At 38.7% G+C, this 18,483-nt stretch overlaps 2 protein-coding genes across 7 annotated transcripts in view; one reads left to right on the top strand and one right to left on the bottom strand.

Annotated features, from left to right (window-relative positions):
- Nucleotides 1–5,652, top strand: part of ST6GAL2 (ST6 beta-galactoside alpha-2,6-sialyltransferase 2) — a 175,588-nt gene extending 169,936 nt beyond the window's left edge. For all 6 annotated transcript variants that reach the window (XM_014893492.2, XM_088160103.1, XM_088160104.1 and 3 more), the window contains one exon: nt 694–5,652. In XM_014893492.2, coding sequence (XP_014748978.1) covers nt 694–962 — 269 coding nt within the window. In that variant the 3' untranslated portion in view covers nt 963–5,652. The remainder of the gene's footprint in view (nt 1–693) is intronic.
- Nucleotides 1–18,483, bottom strand: part of LOC106863896 (vertebrate ancient opsin-like) — a 77,155-nt gene that overhangs the window by 6,103 nt on the left and 52,569 nt on the right. The window lies entirely within an intron of this gene.

Below are 18,483 nucleotides of genomic sequence, written 5' to 3'. Positions count from 1 at the left end.
GTGCCATTGGCACATGGCAGAAAAAGATGGTTTGGCATTTTGTGGATTTCTACTTGCTGAACGAGGAAGTGGTGAGGGGCTATTCCTTATGACAGCACTGCTTTAACTAGGAATTAGTCTCTGGTGTCTATCCATGAGACTCTTCACAGAATTGTCTGAAGCTGTGGGTTTCTGTGCCACCACTACATGGGTGATGTTTCTTTATATGCCCTTCTGCATGTGCTTGGCCAAGTCTTGCTGCTTAGATGGAAGCAACTGGGTGGGAAAAGTGGAATTGGTTCGATTTCAGACTAAGAAAGATCAACATTGCAATAAGGTGGAGATGTTTCAAGGGTTCTTGTGGGTGATGTTTTGTGGACAGTCCATAGAGTAAATGGGAGGAGGTGGGAAAGAGCAGTCTTCTCATTCAGGAGGCTGATGGTGATATGCAAGTTCTTTACAGGCCTTTCACTCTTTCTTTATGACTGCTATCCTACCCTGTTGACTCTACAGGGATCACAATCTTTATGTATCAAGGACAAGTGAAAGCTATTCAAATAAAAAGAACGACTGCTTCACTCAATGATTTTACAGAATACTTAAGGTATGCAACAGCAAAGAGAAGAGGGGAAAAATAGATAGGATAGCTACAGGGAAATTTCTGCAAGAAAAGTGAAAGCTGGTGTTCACTTTTGTTTTCACTTCTTGTTGCAGGTATCCTCATCATGATGTCCATGTGTAATGAAGTGCACGTGTATGAGTACATCCCCTCGGTGCGACAGACAGACCTGTGTCACTACCATGAACTCTACTACGATGCAGCCTGCACCTTGGGGGCTTACCATCCTCTGCTCTACGAGAAGCTCCTGGTGCAGAGGATGAACAAAGGTTTGCAGGATGATCTGTATCGCAAGGGGAAAGTCATTTTGCCAGGGTTCAAAGCTGTCAAGTGCCCCAAACGAAATAATTTCTCACACTTGTAGAAGTAAGTCTTTCAGACACAATGTGCAATAAGGTACTACTGTCGTACTATAAACAAGAAGAGAATACTTGAAAAAATATATCTTAGACCAATCTAGTCTTGAGTCTATAAATTGTAATTAAGTAGCAGGCATGAGAAATACTTCTTTTCTGAGCCTGAGTATTTATTACTGCTTTGCAAATAGTTACAGAAAAAAAGCAAAGGCTTAGCTCATGAAGGTGCAAAGGACATACTTAGGCAGAAATATAACGTATTGTTGTTGGTGTGACTGTCAGAATTTGTCGGTGGTCTCATGCCACATATCCTAGACTGTAATTTTTTTTTAAATGAATTTATTTAATTGTCAAACCTGGCATTGTGAAACAGCCTCTATTGTTCACGTAGGTACAGAGTGGCCAGTTGAACAATGCAGCATTTCCCGTGACTCCACGGGATTTTCACACTCTCCCAGAATGAAATGATTGCTGCTCCAAGCTGTGCAGTCATTCATTAGAGCAGACTCTAATGCCTGTTCTGTGCAGGCTCAGTTCCAGCACTCCAGCTGAACAGGGGCTTAGGGTGGCCCTGAAGCGTGTGTGGTTGGAGAGGGCTGTACACAGCTAAACCAGTTAAACTACTGGATGTATTTTTGGATGCCGGTCTCCCATGCTCACACTGACTGCAGAGGGAAGAGAGAAATGTCTCATTTCTTGAGAGAAAAAAGAACATATTTGTAACCCAATTAGGAAGAAAAACTCTCTCTGAAAGGACTATCAGGAAGGTGAGAGATGGAAATGCTGCCTTCCCCCAGTCTGCACAGATACAAAAGATCCAGAGAAAGCCAAGGAAGGCTGTGCAGCATTCACCCATCACACTGAAAGCAAGCTTAGAGGGAACTCACCTCTTGTCAACAAAGATAGCATTCAGGAATACAGACATTATTTGTTAGGTATTTCATTGGTATCTGAATCAAAGTCACTTGTTCACAAGTTCTTCAGAACATGTTGTTCAGAAAGAAGTTTTCTGATGAAAGAAGATGTTATCAGCATTTTTTACTTAATGCTTGAAAGACTATAATCCAGAAAAGCTGTAATGCCTGCAAAAAAACCTGACTATGGATTGCATATGGAGATGGTTTGATATTTTCATTCATAACACATAAGGACAATATTCTTTAAGGCAATTCTAAAAGTTAATGGTCTGGAGTGGTTTCCTCAGTTTTTTTGTTTTGGTTTGGTTTGGTTTTTTACCACCTGACTGTACATTTTCTTTTAGAGTAAGTTCAGGAGGAATATGTGTACATAGAAGCATAGCTATATCCTATTCATGTCCATCCAGCAAAAAAGCAGACAGCTCAAAGGGGCATTGAAAAAAATGGCTGACTGGTTGTGGTGGAAACTATTTTTTGTGTTTTGACTTAAGCAAAAGGCCTTTTGCCAGAAAGTAAAAAAAAAAAAGCAAACAGCATTAATGACTATTTCACCTTCAATTGTAATGTAAGTATAATCACAAAATCCTTTTTCTCTCAGTCACCTCTTTGGGAAGTAGTATTGGAATGATCTTTTGGAAGGATTATTTTCCTTCCTCAAAATGAAGAATATATGTCTTACGTAGGACTTAGCCTTCTTTTTGGGCTTTATGATGATCTTAAGTTTCTTCTTGTCGTCAGAAATTATCTGTATATGATCATATACTGTACTTCTGTTTTGTATGGATAGTTATGTCCATAAGGCATTTTAGTACAAATCAAAATTAATAGGTTTTACTCATACTAGCCTTGGACTCTGGATATAGTACATACCAATTTCTTTTTAATGTTATGTGTGGTGGCAACTTTTATTCTTGAAGTTAATAACATTGTTATTTAAATGCATGGAGGATAGATAGCCTACACAGAACTAATCTATTTTTCCATATGTTTGTTACTGTTTGCAAAACATAAGCAGTCTGAACAGTGCAATCAAATATGTCTCTCTCTGCTGTACCCTGGGTTAACTATGACATAACTGTAAAGGAAGAGAGTTTAGCTTTCTAAGACTAGTGAATATGTTACTTTTCAATAAGCAGGAACTTCTAGAGTTCCAAAAAGAAAAAAAAATCACTTTGGCCTGCAACCACTAACTTTTAATTTTGATTTTCACAAAGAAGAAAAATACTAATTGCATTGCTCAACCACCCACAGCAGGATTGTGCAGTATTATTTATTCTCTCAATAATTTGTCAGAATAATCAACACCACTGTTGATTATACAGAACAAGGAAAATTTATAAAGTTTCATGTAACAAGTGCTAAGCATACCTACTAAGTACATCATTTATATACCAATGCAGAACCAGGTCAGAGATGAACTGTATATTTTTAATTTACTGGACTGCACACTCAAGCCCTTGCAGCCGAATTCTTTTCTTTGCCATATCCTTCTTTATATGGCAGTCAGTCCTCCTTCCACAAGTGCAAATGTGATTGTTGTAGCACCATCACCTCAGAAGATGCTGTAGAGCTGTGCTGCAAAAGTTTGCTCACAGAGGAGGAAGACCAACCTGTGATGCCACCTTTAAAAAATGGACCTGGAATGGCTTTTTCCAACACTGGTTTTCACTGTGATGTTTTACAGGTCTGCCTGCTCAAACACATTGTGCTTGGTGAAAGAGCATTTTCTCTCCTACCTTGTCTTGTCCTCCTTCAGCTTTTGGCACAAGTGCAAGTGTGTTTGATCTGCTAATTGAGGGCTCCCCTCCACTTGCTGGAAGAGGGGAAGGGGCAAAAATAAAGGGGAGATATAAAGGCCTGCAGAGGTGCTCCTCTCACCACTCTCTGTGGCATTGGCATTGCTGGCTTTTATAAAAGCCCTCCAAATGTTTTTGAATTAATGGGCATTTTCCCATTCCTTGTGAGGGCAGAGAAATGTTTGCAAAGAACCACATTCAGTAAATTTAAAACAGTCAATAGCTCTTCTAAAAATAATGGGTGAGAGTGCTGGTTTTAGATGCATGTGAAATGCAGCAGTGTGAAAGGAAGTGTATTTTTTCACCAAGATCATGAGACTTTTTGGGGAAAAGATACAGGCATGGCTTCATAGCTCTCCCATATGGCTGTCACAAACTAACAGTGGGACAGCACCTAGACAAGGAAGGTTTGCACAAACCTGGTGCATCTCAAGGTGCCTCATCAGCCAAGCAATTGCCTCTGCTATTGGGCCCCTGAGCTCCCTTTGCACTCATAGGCTTTAAATTTATGGAATTTTACTGACAAGTAGGAACAAGTTGCCTTCAAACACTATCAAGCCTCATTTCTGTGCCCTGGTGCTGTGGACAACAGTTAAACTTAGCTGAAACAAACCAGAAACACAGCAGCAGCTTAAGGAAATGTGCTGAGTTTATGCTGAATTTAGTTACACTCTTCTTTCCCCACTGTGAATTATATAACTTTTCTGACTTGAGGTGCTCTATGATTTTATGCATTTCGTTTTGGATAGTTAAATTGAGGTATTCTTTTGTTCAAGAAAAAACTACAAAATATTTTGCCTCATTTTGAGCCAAAATCTTTTTACTAGAAAAACACATTATTTTGTTTAATTCCTCTATAGTTCTAAAGGTTACCTCAGCATAAACTCACAGCTCAGTCCTTCCTTGGAATAAACTACTACATCTTTTTTTACCTTGTTGTGCAGTTTTATGCTGTAAAAACTCTGGTAAATTCAGTGAAATTACCATGATGTACTTTTGGAGAGAGAGAGGGGTGATATAAACACTCTAATGGACACTCTCAGTGTACAAATTTAATTTAAGCTTTGCTTGTCTTTGGTCAAGACGCTTTCTTTGGTGTGAAGACATCAGAATTCTGAACTTGTTGCTATAGATCTCTTGCCAAAGTCATAAAAACCAAAAGAGTTGTTTGTTTTGTTTTGTTTTTGAAATGAAGTGTCTACACTTACTGGTTGCACAGACTGAGCACAGTCATTTTAGAGACTGAATTAAACAGGAGTTCTAAACACATGTGGAGCAATCCCTGGTGAGGTTTTAAATTTCTTTTTTCTTCAGAAGTTTTTAAGGATGGAAAATGCCATTTGGACAGTGACACAGATGTACTATGAAAGGAGTATTAAATACATTGACTGCAACAATAAATGGTTACTATTTTTCCCTTCATGCTTTCTAAAGTTGATGCATATTTAAATGAAATCCTGCTTTGAAGTAGGTAATTCAGATGCCTGCTGTTAAAATTATTTGAATCTTTCCCAGCATCTATCCTCTCACACACAAGGAGGATACCTGATGTAACTGTTTGAAATTTAAAGTAGCCCGTGTCAAGGGTACGTGAATCACTTAATGAATTTTGACAGTGCAGATGTCTTCTCTCTGGCTTAGCAATCAGATTCAGAATTTTGTTCTTGAAATAAGAGTTGTGTGTAAAAGCCTTACTTTTTTCATATCATGTCATCGCTCTTAAAATATGTAGTCATTGAACTATTCAAATATAGACTGTGTACTTTTTTAATAGCTTTGAGAATTATTTTGTATGATGATTTTTTTAAATGAATGTGTACTCTAATAACAAACGTTAAGATTTTACAGGAGTCACATTTTTAAGCAGTGTTTGTATACATTTTAACACTTTTTATATTTTCTATTATGATTTTGTATATTTTTATGTATACACAGTGTACAGATTTTTTCCTGTAAATAAAACATTTGTTTTCATTTGTTTAGGAGTGCTGGTCTTTTCATATTGCCTTACATGAATGACACTGAACTGCAGGTGGAACAAAAGAGGGAAGGTGCCTGTCAGTTCTGCTCACAATTTCAATGAAATCTCAAATGGAAATGGACAGCTAATCTGACAAGGAGGTATCACAGTAAACCACAGAAAAGGGCCAAATATTGTAAAGCCAGTTTTATTCTAAAGTGAACATGTGGACCCAAGCAGATGTGCTAGGATTCCCTGGGAGAATATATTCACCATAAATTTCTTGTGATTGTCAATGAGTTTGTTGATAGTCAAGTATGGAGGTCATGCTCTGATGACCTGGTGATGTACTTGAAATGCTGATAGACTTCAGCTGCATGGCTGTGCTACCCATTCAAGGAATCATGTTGTGTTTAAGGGAGAAGAACAGGCTTTTAAATAAATTATTAATTAAAATGAAAACCAACTTAGCAAAGGGAAAATGTAACTTGCCATTCAGTCCATGATGAAGTACTGTATAATTCAACCACAACAAGCCTGCTTACATCCATTAAATGTGGGGCATACTGCTGCTTTTTGGCAGTTCTTGAACTACACGGGGGCTGAGTTGGGCCAGTGGAGGTGCTAATCAGTGTTTTCATTCCAGGGACTCATCTTGAACCCATGCCAACAAGAAAGCTGGTTACACATTAGTGGAATGATAAAAGTTGGGTTGCCATCATGTACACTCCTGGCAGCTCATCCTGTGTGTTACACCACCTCCTGGCAGGCAGTATTGAGGGGCTAGTTACTGTCATGATAGGCAAGTAAGGCCTCTCAGAAAAATCACATCAGTGAGATACTCTAGAGGATAAACTGAATGCTGAATGCTACAACTGAAAACAACTAATTGATACTTTTTAAATCCAGCAACTCTGCTTTTTTTTATTTAAAAATCTAACAAGAAAATATGATCACTGTGTTCTATTAAATGCTCACTCAACTTCACTCTCTGTGACATGAGAGAAGACATTCTTGGCTCACTGCATTCAAACTGTACCTGGACATGTAAGTCCATGAACAATATTGTGTGGGGTACAGAGGACTACTTAAATCGATTGCATCCAATCTGGAACCTCCAGCGTTGGAGCAAATCCAGAGGAGGCCCACAAAGGTCAGAGGGCTTAAGCACCTCTCTTATGAGGAAAGGCTGACACAGAATTGTTCAGCCTGGAGAAGGCTCTGGGTGGCCTTTCAGTATTTAAAGTGGACTTAGAAGAGAGATGGGACAGGTTTTTTTGGTAGGACCTGTAGTAATAGGACAAGGATCAATGGTTTTAATCTAAATTAGTGTAGATTTTGACTAGATATAAGAAAGAAATCTTATATGACGAGCATGGTGGAACACTGGAACAGGTTATCAGGAGAGGTGGTGGGTGCCCAATCCCTGGAAATATTCAAGGACAGATTGGATGGGACTTTGAACAAACTGGCTGAGTTGAAGAAGGTCCAGTTCATTGCAGAGAGGTGATGAGCTTCAAAAGTGAACCTTCCAACCCAAACTATTCTGTGATACTATGATAAGAACAGGTAGACAAGCAAGGGACGAGTCAGTCTTTTACTATCATCATATCCCCCATCTTCTGCAGGTAACTGCACCTGCAGCAGTGATTAAACAGTATCTTACTGTGGGACTGCATCAATTCGTGTGAACAGAGCACTAACACTTGTGGTTTGTTTGGACTTCAATCTTTCCAGGGTGACAAATTTGATTGCTTCATCAGAATAGCATGGATTTATCTTAAAACTTACCAATGTCTACTCCACTTAGGTAGCCTTTCTTGGTTTTTTGGATTCTCCTTTCTTACACAGTAAGTTACTCCAGAGAATGCACTTTGAAGAAATGGCAGTACTGTTATGGAAGTGTAGTCTGACCCCAAAGCTTTATGCCTTGATAACCAAAGCAAGTAAGAAGTTGCCCTTCTTCTATAACAGCATGCCCTGTTATTTTTTTCCTAAAAGTAAGCTAAGTAAATGCTTATTTAGTTTGATGAAAATATTAACTGATTATAATAAGCTGAGAGTAACTATAATGCAGTAATATAGTTCTAATATAGTAACTCTTAGAAATTATAAAAGTAGAGAACGAGGTCCAGTGAAAGGAAAAGGGAGAGACAAGGAATTATGAAAGATACCAAGAAAACAGAAAGAAACAGCTAGAAGATGTACCATAGATAAGATGTGCAGGACTGTTGCTTTTTCCCAATAGTCACTTACTTGGGTTTGGCATTTTGTTTCTTAATTATTTTTTCTACACCTTTGAAAGAAACCCAGCTCATCTGTTGATGCTCATATTGCTGCTGTCAAGTTTAGTGTGCTTGGATGTGATCTTAAAATTAAGAACTATAGTAGATCTAAGAACTGACTTCTGCTGGAGTTCAGCTTCTTTGTAAACAAATGAATCCCACAAATTTAACTGAGAAAAGACTAACAGGGTTACACTGCTACTCTGAACAACCTCCTCCCTGTGTTTATAATCATTTGTATGATAACTGAAATAAGACAACCAGTTTCCTCTGGTGACCTGTTTCTGCACATAGACAAATACAAATCAAATTGCCTCTTGGTTCCAAGATGCTGACAGGTAGAGGATAATTACTGTAGCAATAATTCCTTATACACTTGTGAGAGGACTCCAGAAACCCTGAGGGTTACAGAGGGCAGGCAATAGGCATCACAGGTGCCTTGATTTTATGGAAGCAGCCAGAGGGGAAAAACTACTGCCAGTGCTGACTCCAGGCTGTGTCAGCTGCTGTTAATTACCTTACTCCCAGAGAGTTGTCTGACTGCAACTGAGCTGCCTGATTAAAATATTTTACTGCCCCACCTTCTGAACAGTAGCTGTTTTCCACCCTGAGTCCTGGAGCAGTGATGGATAGGTAGTGCTGGCTGCGTCCTGCACTGCTGCTACCATGTGCAGCAGGTGTGTCTCCTGTGCAGGTGAGGCACTCGGGGTGGGGGGTGAGAGTGTTGCTAATGGAAGAGGTTTGGGCAATTCTGGATTGTTTTGGTTTGTACAAATCTAGAAGGCTTTTTTTTATATTTTAAGCATTGTTTAGTGATAGCAGTTTTAGGAAACATAACGTGAACGTGCCTCAAGAAGTTAGATTTCATGACTTGTGAGTTGTCTGATGTTTTGTAAACTAGGCAGCTTTCTGGATTTAAAGTATCTACACTTTGGACTAAGGCAGGGACAGCATGAAAACATTTTGGCAAATTAAGGCAAGAAATATGCAACATGTGTCTGAGGCAAGCTAAAAGTGCCAGAGGTCTAGCCCTAGGCCAGCCTTACTGCCCATGAGGCACATGAGCCAGGAGGTTTATATAAACTGCTGTACCCTGAGTATGAAGAAGACAGATGACCGGAAAGGAAAGGTGGGAAAGGTTTGGTTCTGGATCTGTTTCTGAGCCTACTTTTTCAGTGAAAGAGATAGGAGTCTTAGTTGATGCTTCCAACTGGATTAACCAACATTACTTTTCTCTCCTAGCAATATTCCTCTTTGTAAGTGTTGGGTTGTTTTTCAGTTATTTCCAGTGCTTGTTTTTGTCTATACAAATGAAATTATAAGCTATCTGATGGACCTAATTTAGACTTTACAAATGCAGGGGGTTGAATGTAGCTGTCAGGACAATTAGGCATTTTAATGAGCAGTTGTAGCATCCCAAGAAGTATAGATAAGAAGAAAACATGTAAGCTGTTACCAAAATAATGTCAACAAAGTTGTTCCATGATAGAAGAGCAAGAAAGGCAGAAACAACAGAGCATTTACCATGCCTGAGAAATATTGCCTTTTTTTTCATGGTTATAATATGTTATTATGATAATTATTTTTAAATAGTCCTTTTAGATAAGTCCCCATGAAACATGTGCTCTCATATAAAGTTAACAAAGTGAGAGATCAAAGCTGAAGGGATCATAAAGTGGGGATAGTTATTTTGTCAGAGGAATCAGGGAGAAACTTTTTTTTGCCCATACTTGAGTGTAATCAGCATGGCTGCTGAACTTCAAAGGGATTGATTATGTACATGAAAGCAAATATTAACAATGCTACCGTGTCTTCAATGCACACTGGTTTAAGACAGCACATGGTTGCTTTCAATGGGTTTATCACTGCAGGAAAAACAGACCAGTTGTCATATTTATTTCACAAATGTTCTTCCCTGGCCTTAAACAGAGCCACTAAAGCCCATACAGTATACAATACAAGCAGCATGTGAAGTTAATCCCTCCCACTTAAAAGAAACTTAAGAAGAGTTTCCTAAAGCAACATGAGGAACTTCAGTGAATAGCAACAAAATGGATCCTCCCTGTTTCCTATTTCTATTTCACAGGTTAGAATTGTTTAGGGTTTTGCAATGTGATTGATGGATCCTGACTTACAGAGGCAGCAGCAAATTTACCAGTCCCTACAGTAACATTCTACTTCATGAGGAGAAATGAAGGGTCTATTACCACTATAATATGGGATGAGTGATTCCAGATCATTTTAAAATAACCTGCATTTTGATGGAAGTTTAAAGCATAGCAATGAGAAGTATTTTGACACATCTATGTGTTTATTTAGTTACAGTCAGTATTTTGTTCTGCTGACCCAGTTTATTCTTGTATTTTTAGTTCTTCAGCCATGGACTCTAGATCAGGCCAAATGGATTAAAAGAAAGACTCCAGCTAATTGTGATGGGTTTATGCTGGTATATTCCTGCTCCAATCTTGCTATGAATATAGCACATTATTAAATATTTGTAGATATGTGATCTTATTGTGTTGAGGGAGTTTTATTTGCATTTGGGTGGGGGTTTTGGGGCGGATTAATGATGAACTGCCTATCTTTGGCTAGGTATGTAACATGTTTAGGGAAAACAGATCTTCCAGATGTTTCTTTCAGAGTTTAATTAAGGCTGAGACCCAGAACGCTGCCCAAAGAAATCCAGAGTGTTCTTTCCACGAGGTTATTTTTGTAGTAAAATACTAATGAACTTCTCAGGGTCTTTTTGCTTTAGGGTTGGTCAATCTTGTCTCACACAGACACAGAAACTTCAGCAGCTCTTGGGCATTTTACCTACTGATTCTTCTTCCTTGGCACAACTAATTCTACCTCTGGCTAAAACATAGGTTCTTACAAGCCTCCTCCTCTCCCAGACTTCCTGACCACCTGCCCTGTTGTTTCTGTTGACCAAAATTATGTTTCTATCAATTCTTATGAATGAGATACAGAAAGTTCTCTGATATGGGAATGCTGGAAGAACCTTTTAATTGCCAGATAAGCATTCTGCTGCTGGATGAGAGCTCTTGTTACTTTCTCAAGAAATGAGAGCTGTAGTAAGTGGTGGGTTTAAAGGATGAGGACTAAGTCTTCCCTGGGTTTTACTTTTACCTTGGTTTGCAGGCATGTATGTATTGATTTTACCCAAGGCAGAATTAGCAGTTACCAAGAGGGGGTTGATTTGTGACTGTCTTTTAGTAGCAGTAATTTGTTTTTTTATGTGTGAGCAATGCAATAACAAAACCTATTGGGCTGAGAAATCAGAATTTTTGTTTGGACAGAATTTTTAATTCTTCTATAATTTCTTTCTCACATTGAACAAAACCAAAACAAATTATCAAAAAATTCCAGACAAAACCCCATACTGTCAAAATATCTAGTTACATGTAGATGTCTTTATGGGTCTACAGTTCTATTTCATTCTGACTGTTCCCCTATAAATTAGATCACTGGGCTGAGCTATATGTCACTGCATTTCCTCCCCCTCACTGAGCCACTGCTGTTCCTGGACATGGGGGATACAGTCTGGTAAGAAAGCTTGATCTGCTGAGTGAAGGACAGTGTTTTCATTGAAGATGCTTTTGACAAGAACCAAGGTGTAGAAGCCTAAGCATGGAGATCTGGGCTGAGATGTCCTTTTTTTTTCCCCCCTCATGAAAATAAAATTGGCAAAGTTAACAACTTCTCTAATATTGAAGAAACCCCATTTCACACTGAGAAAATGCTTTACTGGGAAAATGACTAACAACTGACAAAAGTGCCTGGTTTTTGTTTTCTAACTCACACAAGAATTCCTTGATTTTGAAGCTAGTGCTTGCTGTGAGAGAGGTGAAGAGTGGTGAAGGTAAAAAGGAAGAAAAGTGATATAAGTTTTTGTTTGACCTTTGACTTGTAGTGAATTCCTATTGGCCTAAAGCCAGCAAACACAGAAGTCCTGTAAAGTCTTGGGTGAATTGTAAGGTCTTGAGTAAGTGTTTTCCCTGAAGGGTTTGAACGCTACATCTGAAGCAAGGTCATCCATAAAGTACTCAGCACACACTAGTTGTTCCTTATGTAGAGGACCCCTGGTGCATATTTCTATACATCCATTTCTGAAAATCTGATTCTAATTTAGATAAATGGATTTAAGGAGTCACTGTAGAGCCAATGTTCTTTCCAGTTCAGATTCTGAAGACAATAATCAAGAGATTTAGACACTGCAGACAAGACAGAAACCAGAAATAATTCCTACTACATTGAGGTATTGGTTCTCTACTAATATCCAGTGAATGCCAAAAAAGTTTCCCAAATGAAATACCCAATTCCAAGCATAAGTACCAAAATTATAATTTGAATACTTCTTTTGAACATGAGCTTATGAAAAGAATTAAACTAGCTCACACTAGTAATGTGGGCGTAGAAAGTGATCTGTTTATGGTGTCCCAGTATGAGGAAAAGACAGCTACCAAAGAAGAAGGGCTTTTTTGAGGAATAAAGGTTTATAAACTGGCTACAAATAAATCTAGTTTGGGAGCAGTTATTATACTAAACATCAGGGGAACAAAGCTCTGTAATAGCTTCTACTTCAAAAGACAATGAACCTCAAATTTATTTTCATTTGGACACAGATTTCTGAATTGCATTCAATGATGCAGTTTATAATGAAAAGGGGATTATTCTAATGAATTACAGGCCCAGTACAGTTTTATATTGTATTTTCCATACTGTGGCAATGATTATTTCTTTGAGTACAACAGATTTTTTTGCCCTGGAGGAAGAAGGACATCAGGATAAAATCATGAAATAAAGTTCTGCAGATTTGAATTAAAATTGCCAAGCCAGTCCATGAGGGTTTGAACAAAAATCCAACCTTTAATCCTCAATTTTCTCCTGCTGTAAGACTAGGATGATGACAATCATATGCTTTACAAGGATACCAAGGATTAACTCAATTAAAAATATTTATTTAGTGGAGGTTACATAAATGCTGAAAAATATTCTCTATCTAGGAAAACTCATTTTGTTTTCCCTTCATCCATCTAATCTGAAACAATTGTTGCTTCCATTTGTAGTAAAATACATGACTGCAAAGATATGCCTGGTACACACAATAAAACTCTGAGAAGTAATCTCAAGTGACACAATATGTAGAAAAAATGTCCTGCTTGGAATAAAATTTTAGTATTATGCCACTATCATATGACAAAAGATTACTCAGCTATTGAACAGGAGAAGAAAATCAGAGGCTCTGTCACTGCCAGGGTTACAGTTACTTTTTCAATACTTTTTCATCTGTTGAATTTGAGTGTCCTCATAAAGCAACTAAATTCTTTTTTATCTAAACAAAGATGTTGTATTGCTTTGCATTACAGAATGTTGCATTCTGTTTTCTCAGCTGATCTATGCTTGTATTCAGCTTTGCAATGGCAAGTAGTACCAAATGCTTAACTGGAGTCCTACTTATAAAACTTGGATATATTACAGAAAAACAGAAACATTAGAATTGAAATGGGGAATTCTAAAACTAAGTAAATGCTTGACCTTAACCAAACTAAGGTATGGGCTAAAATTGAGTCTGATCCCTGACCCAGCATTGCAGTTTAGACCACTGCAACAGAAGATCCTGTGACATCCATTCATCCTGTGGCTTGGCAGTGCCAATTTTGAACAGTAGCTCAAGTTTAGACTACTTGTGGATCACATATACCTTTGTAGGACTTTAACTGTCCACACCAGACTTGGAAATGAGTTCAGAAAAGAAAAAAAACCCAAAAAACTGCCAAGTGCTTTCACCCAGCTTCCCGATCACACTGAAGTAATGGAAAGTGAGAAACAGCACAATTGCTAATATTTCATTTTTTTCCCCCTGTATTTCTCTTAGGGCTGGCTGAGCTCATGACCATCCAGACTATCCCTTGAGGGCAGATGTACCTGTGAAGCCAGCAAAGAAACACCACTTTAGCTGAACTTCCTATGATGCCTACTTGCAAGAGCAATGAGGCTACCAAGGGACCTTGCTTACAAAAATCCTAACACCTTTTCTTTAGCTGTGAACATACCACATTTCTTACTCTACACTAAGCTCCGAATACTGAAAATTTCCATTTATCTATCAATCTATCCTGCAGGTGCAATGTTACAGGTGGAAATGTATGAAAAACAGCTGATTGTAAATGAAGTTCTGAAATTGCAAGTACAACTGATCATGATAGACAAGGGGATAAACTATTTGGCTGAAGCTGTTTTCCCTGTACTGGAGAAAATTTGAGATGTGTAACCCTACAGTTTATCTGAATCTTTAAACAGTTTGTTTTTTTATTGCCTTTTGGGCAGTAAAAATGATTCTAGAGGTCAAGTCTTCCCCTATAGCTATTTCCTTGCTAGCCCTCAAACAGGCAGCAATGTACATCTGTCATTCAATCACTGCAGTTTATGCTGATTTATTTCCCTGTCTCCACTAAGGTAAGTGTGACTCTGACCCCTTCTATTGACTAGCATGGCCTACAAGGAAGCAGCTGAGGGAATGTTCTCTCTTCTCTAAGCTAATCACAATGAAGATGCACTAGAGTGGACATGACCTCTTAAACTGAGATACAGCTATACATTTGTTTTGAAATTTGGCTGGTCCAAATATAACGAAATGCTAACCTGCATCATGCTTAGGGGGCTTATTCTAAATTATACTTATCACTTAAACCTTTGAAGAAATAGGTTAGTCCATCCAGGTTGAAAGAATAAGTGGGAGAGACAAGAGAAGACGTATTACATATGTTATATGAAAAGGTTACTTCCTGTATCATAGACTGTTATCATGGGTTGGGTTGGAAGAGACCTTTAAAGATCATCTAGTTCCAACCACCCTGCCATGGGCAGGGACATCTTTCACAAGATTATGGTTCTCAAAGCCATGTCCAGCCTGGCCTTGCACAATTCAGGGTATCCACACTTCTCTGGATAACCTGAATTATCCTCATTGTAAAAAAAAAAAAAAATTATATATATTTTATATCCAGTGTAATTCTAGCTTCTTTCAGTTTAAAAGCATTGCCCCTTTTCCTGTCACTACAGACCCTGGTGAAAAGTCTCCACCTGTCCTCCTTATAAGCCTCCTCTAAGTATTGAAAAACCACAAGATTTCCTCCAATCCTTCTCTACTCCATGCTGAGCAACACAAACTCTCTCAAGCCTTTCTTCAGTGAAGACTTTCAGCCCTCTGACCATTATCATGACCCTCTTCTGGACTTGCTCCAACAGGTTCATGTCTTTCCTGTGCTGGGAGCCCAGAGCTGGATGCAGTACCAAAGGTGGAGCCTCAGCAGAGCAGGGTAGAGGGGCCCTGCTGGCCATGCTGCTCTGGATGCAGCCCGAGATATATTTGGCTTTCTGGGCTGCAAGCTCACATTGACAGCTCATGTCCAGCTTTTCACTCACCAGTGCTGCCAAGCCCTTCTCCATGGGGCTGCTCTCAGTCCATATATTCCCTGTTCTGTATGGATACTGGTGGTTGCCCTGACCCAGGTGCAGGACCTTGCACTTGACCTTGTTGGACTTCATAGCATTTGCTCAGGCTCACTCCTCAAGCCTGTAAAGGTCCCTATGATGGCATCTCTTCCCTCAAACACATAAAGGACAGCACTTGGTTTGGTGACATCTGAGGGTGCATGCAATCCTCCCATGTACTCAATGAGGATGCCAAACAATATTGGGCTCTCCTCACTTTTTGTTGTACTAGTCACTTCAAATTCAACACTTCAGCTTCACTCTCTTTGGAGTCTCCTCTCTTCTGCTTTCAAAAATGCCTGTTTTGTTTTGCAGAGTGGATATGCACTGCAAAAGGATCCCATCATCTTTGCTACAAACTCTTCTCGCTGCATTTTCCCTTTGGTTTCCAACCCATTTATTTCCCTTGTCTAATGTGGAGGTCTCTTTCCACTTCTGTGAAGCCTCATATTTCTCTGTTGCTATGAAAAGAGCTATATAGGAAGAGACATTAGCATATTAGATGCTGATTAAAATAAGATTTAAAGAGATATTGCTGTCCTTCACTTTGTGTCTTCCAGAAGAAGAATCTTTTAACTGGATTTCATTTCCATTAATGCATTCCCTAGCTGTAATTGAAAGTCATTATATAGTTTAAAACATGTGCTTATCCTGTATTTCTCTTCATTCATGTGCATTAATTTTCAATTTTTATTCAGTATTTTCCTTGCATGAGAGGTGGTCTGACTTCCTGCTCCCTAGTTTTGCCCTGGGTCTAAAAGAAGAAAGTTCTAAACCCTTCTGTGATATTGAAGCCAGGACAGGCAGAACGTGTCAACGTAGACAAGATGTATCAAAGGATATAGCCTGGGACAGCATGAAGTCTGACTGGGGTTGCCTGGGACCCTAGTTAAATGCCCAAGTTATTTACCTGCTCTTTTTGTCATGAGTTGCAAGCGAAATTCCTAAAGTAATTTTAAACTTACTGTGTGAAATGCAATTATATCTTATGACAGTAGCGAAGGTGCCCTGGAGACCTTTCTTCTCTTTGCCCCTCTGCTTTAAAAAGTCATAACATTACATGTTGGCAAAGAAATAAAGTCAAAGCATTTCTGAGCTGTACTACAGTAGAGTATTCTACAGTAAGAGATCATTTTGACTCGACGTATTTTCAACTGAAGAGCTTGGGTGTGCCATTCTATTTGGACTATAAATTACTTAAAGACAGCTTAGCTACCAGTGAAGAGAGGAAAAAACAAAGCAGATAATGAGTATTGAAATCTATGTGAATTCTAATGAAAAGTTATAACAAGATAATAAATCTTATGGTAAGTCCACAAACTTCCAAAGGTTTGAACTAAGCAAACAACGACTTTTTTTCAGGACTTAATAGATGTGTCTCAATTTATGTATAAAATGAGGTTTGGCACAATTGTCCCTGCATTGCATACTGTCTTTCTGGATGTGTAGTTTTGAGTTCTCACACAGCTAAAATATCTTAGCTTTCCAAATGTGTAAATGAGCAACTTATAAAATACACTGTTAACTTGTGCATGTATTCCTCCATCTTTAAAAATCACCCATTATCTTTTGTTGGAAATACTGAAAACTGCAAAAAAACCCATGAAGAAGGACTGAAAATGTAGCTGTTATAACAGCCAGTGGAGGAATGTTAAGTTTTTTTTTTTTTTAATCACAATCATGTGTATCTCCCTTTCCCAAAGCTCCTATGCTCCCTGTTCAGTGCAAAATGTAAGATCAAGAAGGATGGAAAAGGGTTGTTAGAAAGCTGCATATACAGAGAACAAATAGGTTATTATGATTATTATGGACAGAAAGACTCTTTGTTATTCAAATGGCAGCTGGGAAGTTCCATGAAGGCCCTGGAAGAGGGGACTGGCCTGAGCAACAAGCCACTCATTAGGTAAGAGGAGGAGGAACAGCTACCTGGGGACAGTCAGAGCCACAGCAGAGATGCCTGAGAGGTCTCTCACGTGTGATGTTGGGCCCAGGACCCATTGAAGAACACTGTCTAAGTACATCATTGCCATTATTCAAATCTCTTCAGGGAAAAAAAAATAAGTCTTTGTACTTGGCTTAGTTTTATCATTCTCTCTCCTTAATTTCTCCCTTACCCATCATGCTCCATTACATGATAAATTTGGAAAAGTCACAGTAGTAATGACTTTCAAGTAAATGTGTATATTCTTTTGAGCATCATTTCTCAAGATCCTTGAGGAAAATGACAGGGTCACCTATTTTTTTAAAGTGCAATGATTTTAATACAAGAAGACAGACACTAGAAATCAAATTACTAATCAGGGACTTATATCCACATTTAATGCATCCCTTTCCTCACACTCTCCCTCCTTATTTTGCTCAGAGGCACTTTCTAACACCAGAAATAGCATATTACTGATCACATGGTTTGGGTGGACTTTTTTTCGAATTGTAGAAATTAGATGTGCTAGCCTGAGTTTCAGTAGCTCAGGGAGAATTAGGTACGCTACCTGAGCAACAAAAAATGTGAAAGAAATTAGTGTAAATCTCCTGAGCTGCAGGAGAGCAAGGCTGTTTTGCTTCAGCAAAGACTGTGACTTGTAATCTGATCAGTAGTTTTCAAACAATTGGTTCTCTAGATGCACAAGTGATACAGGTTTAAACTTGACTTAAATTTTGCTGTCAGTAGCAATACAGGAAATTTTTATTTTCTATTTGAAGATGAGTGCCATCGAAAATAGCGAGTGAAGATTCACTCAATCTCACTGTGATCTCATCCATAACCAAACCTTCTTGAACATTGGTTATTAGTATCTTGACTTCTACGTCAACAAAAAATGAATTTCTGGTACATAAAGCAAGGTTAACCTCTGAAGCTGCCACACTATTGGGCTATGCAGCTACCAACCCGTTTCTTAGTGCAGTATGTCCTCATGCACAGTTTTACCAGCCAGAAAGTGCTTCCATGTTGGGGTTCCTGTGCTGTTCTGTGGAACACACAACAGCAGGATTCTCCCAGCAATCACCTCCTCAGCAGCAAACTCATGGCTACAGGGAAACTCCATATCTCCCGAGTGAGGGCTTAATACTTGCTT

Source organism: Sturnus vulgaris, chromosome 2, assembly GCF_052056855.1.
Source record: "Sturnus vulgaris isolate bStuVul1 chromosome 2, bStuVul1.hap1, whole genome shotgun sequence".
NCBI classification, from domain to species: Eukaryota; Metazoa; Chordata; class Aves; order Passeriformes; family Sturnidae; genus Sturnus; species Sturnus vulgaris.
Note: the sequence above shows the minus strand (reverse complement) of the source record. Positions and strands in the feature narration are given on the sequence as shown.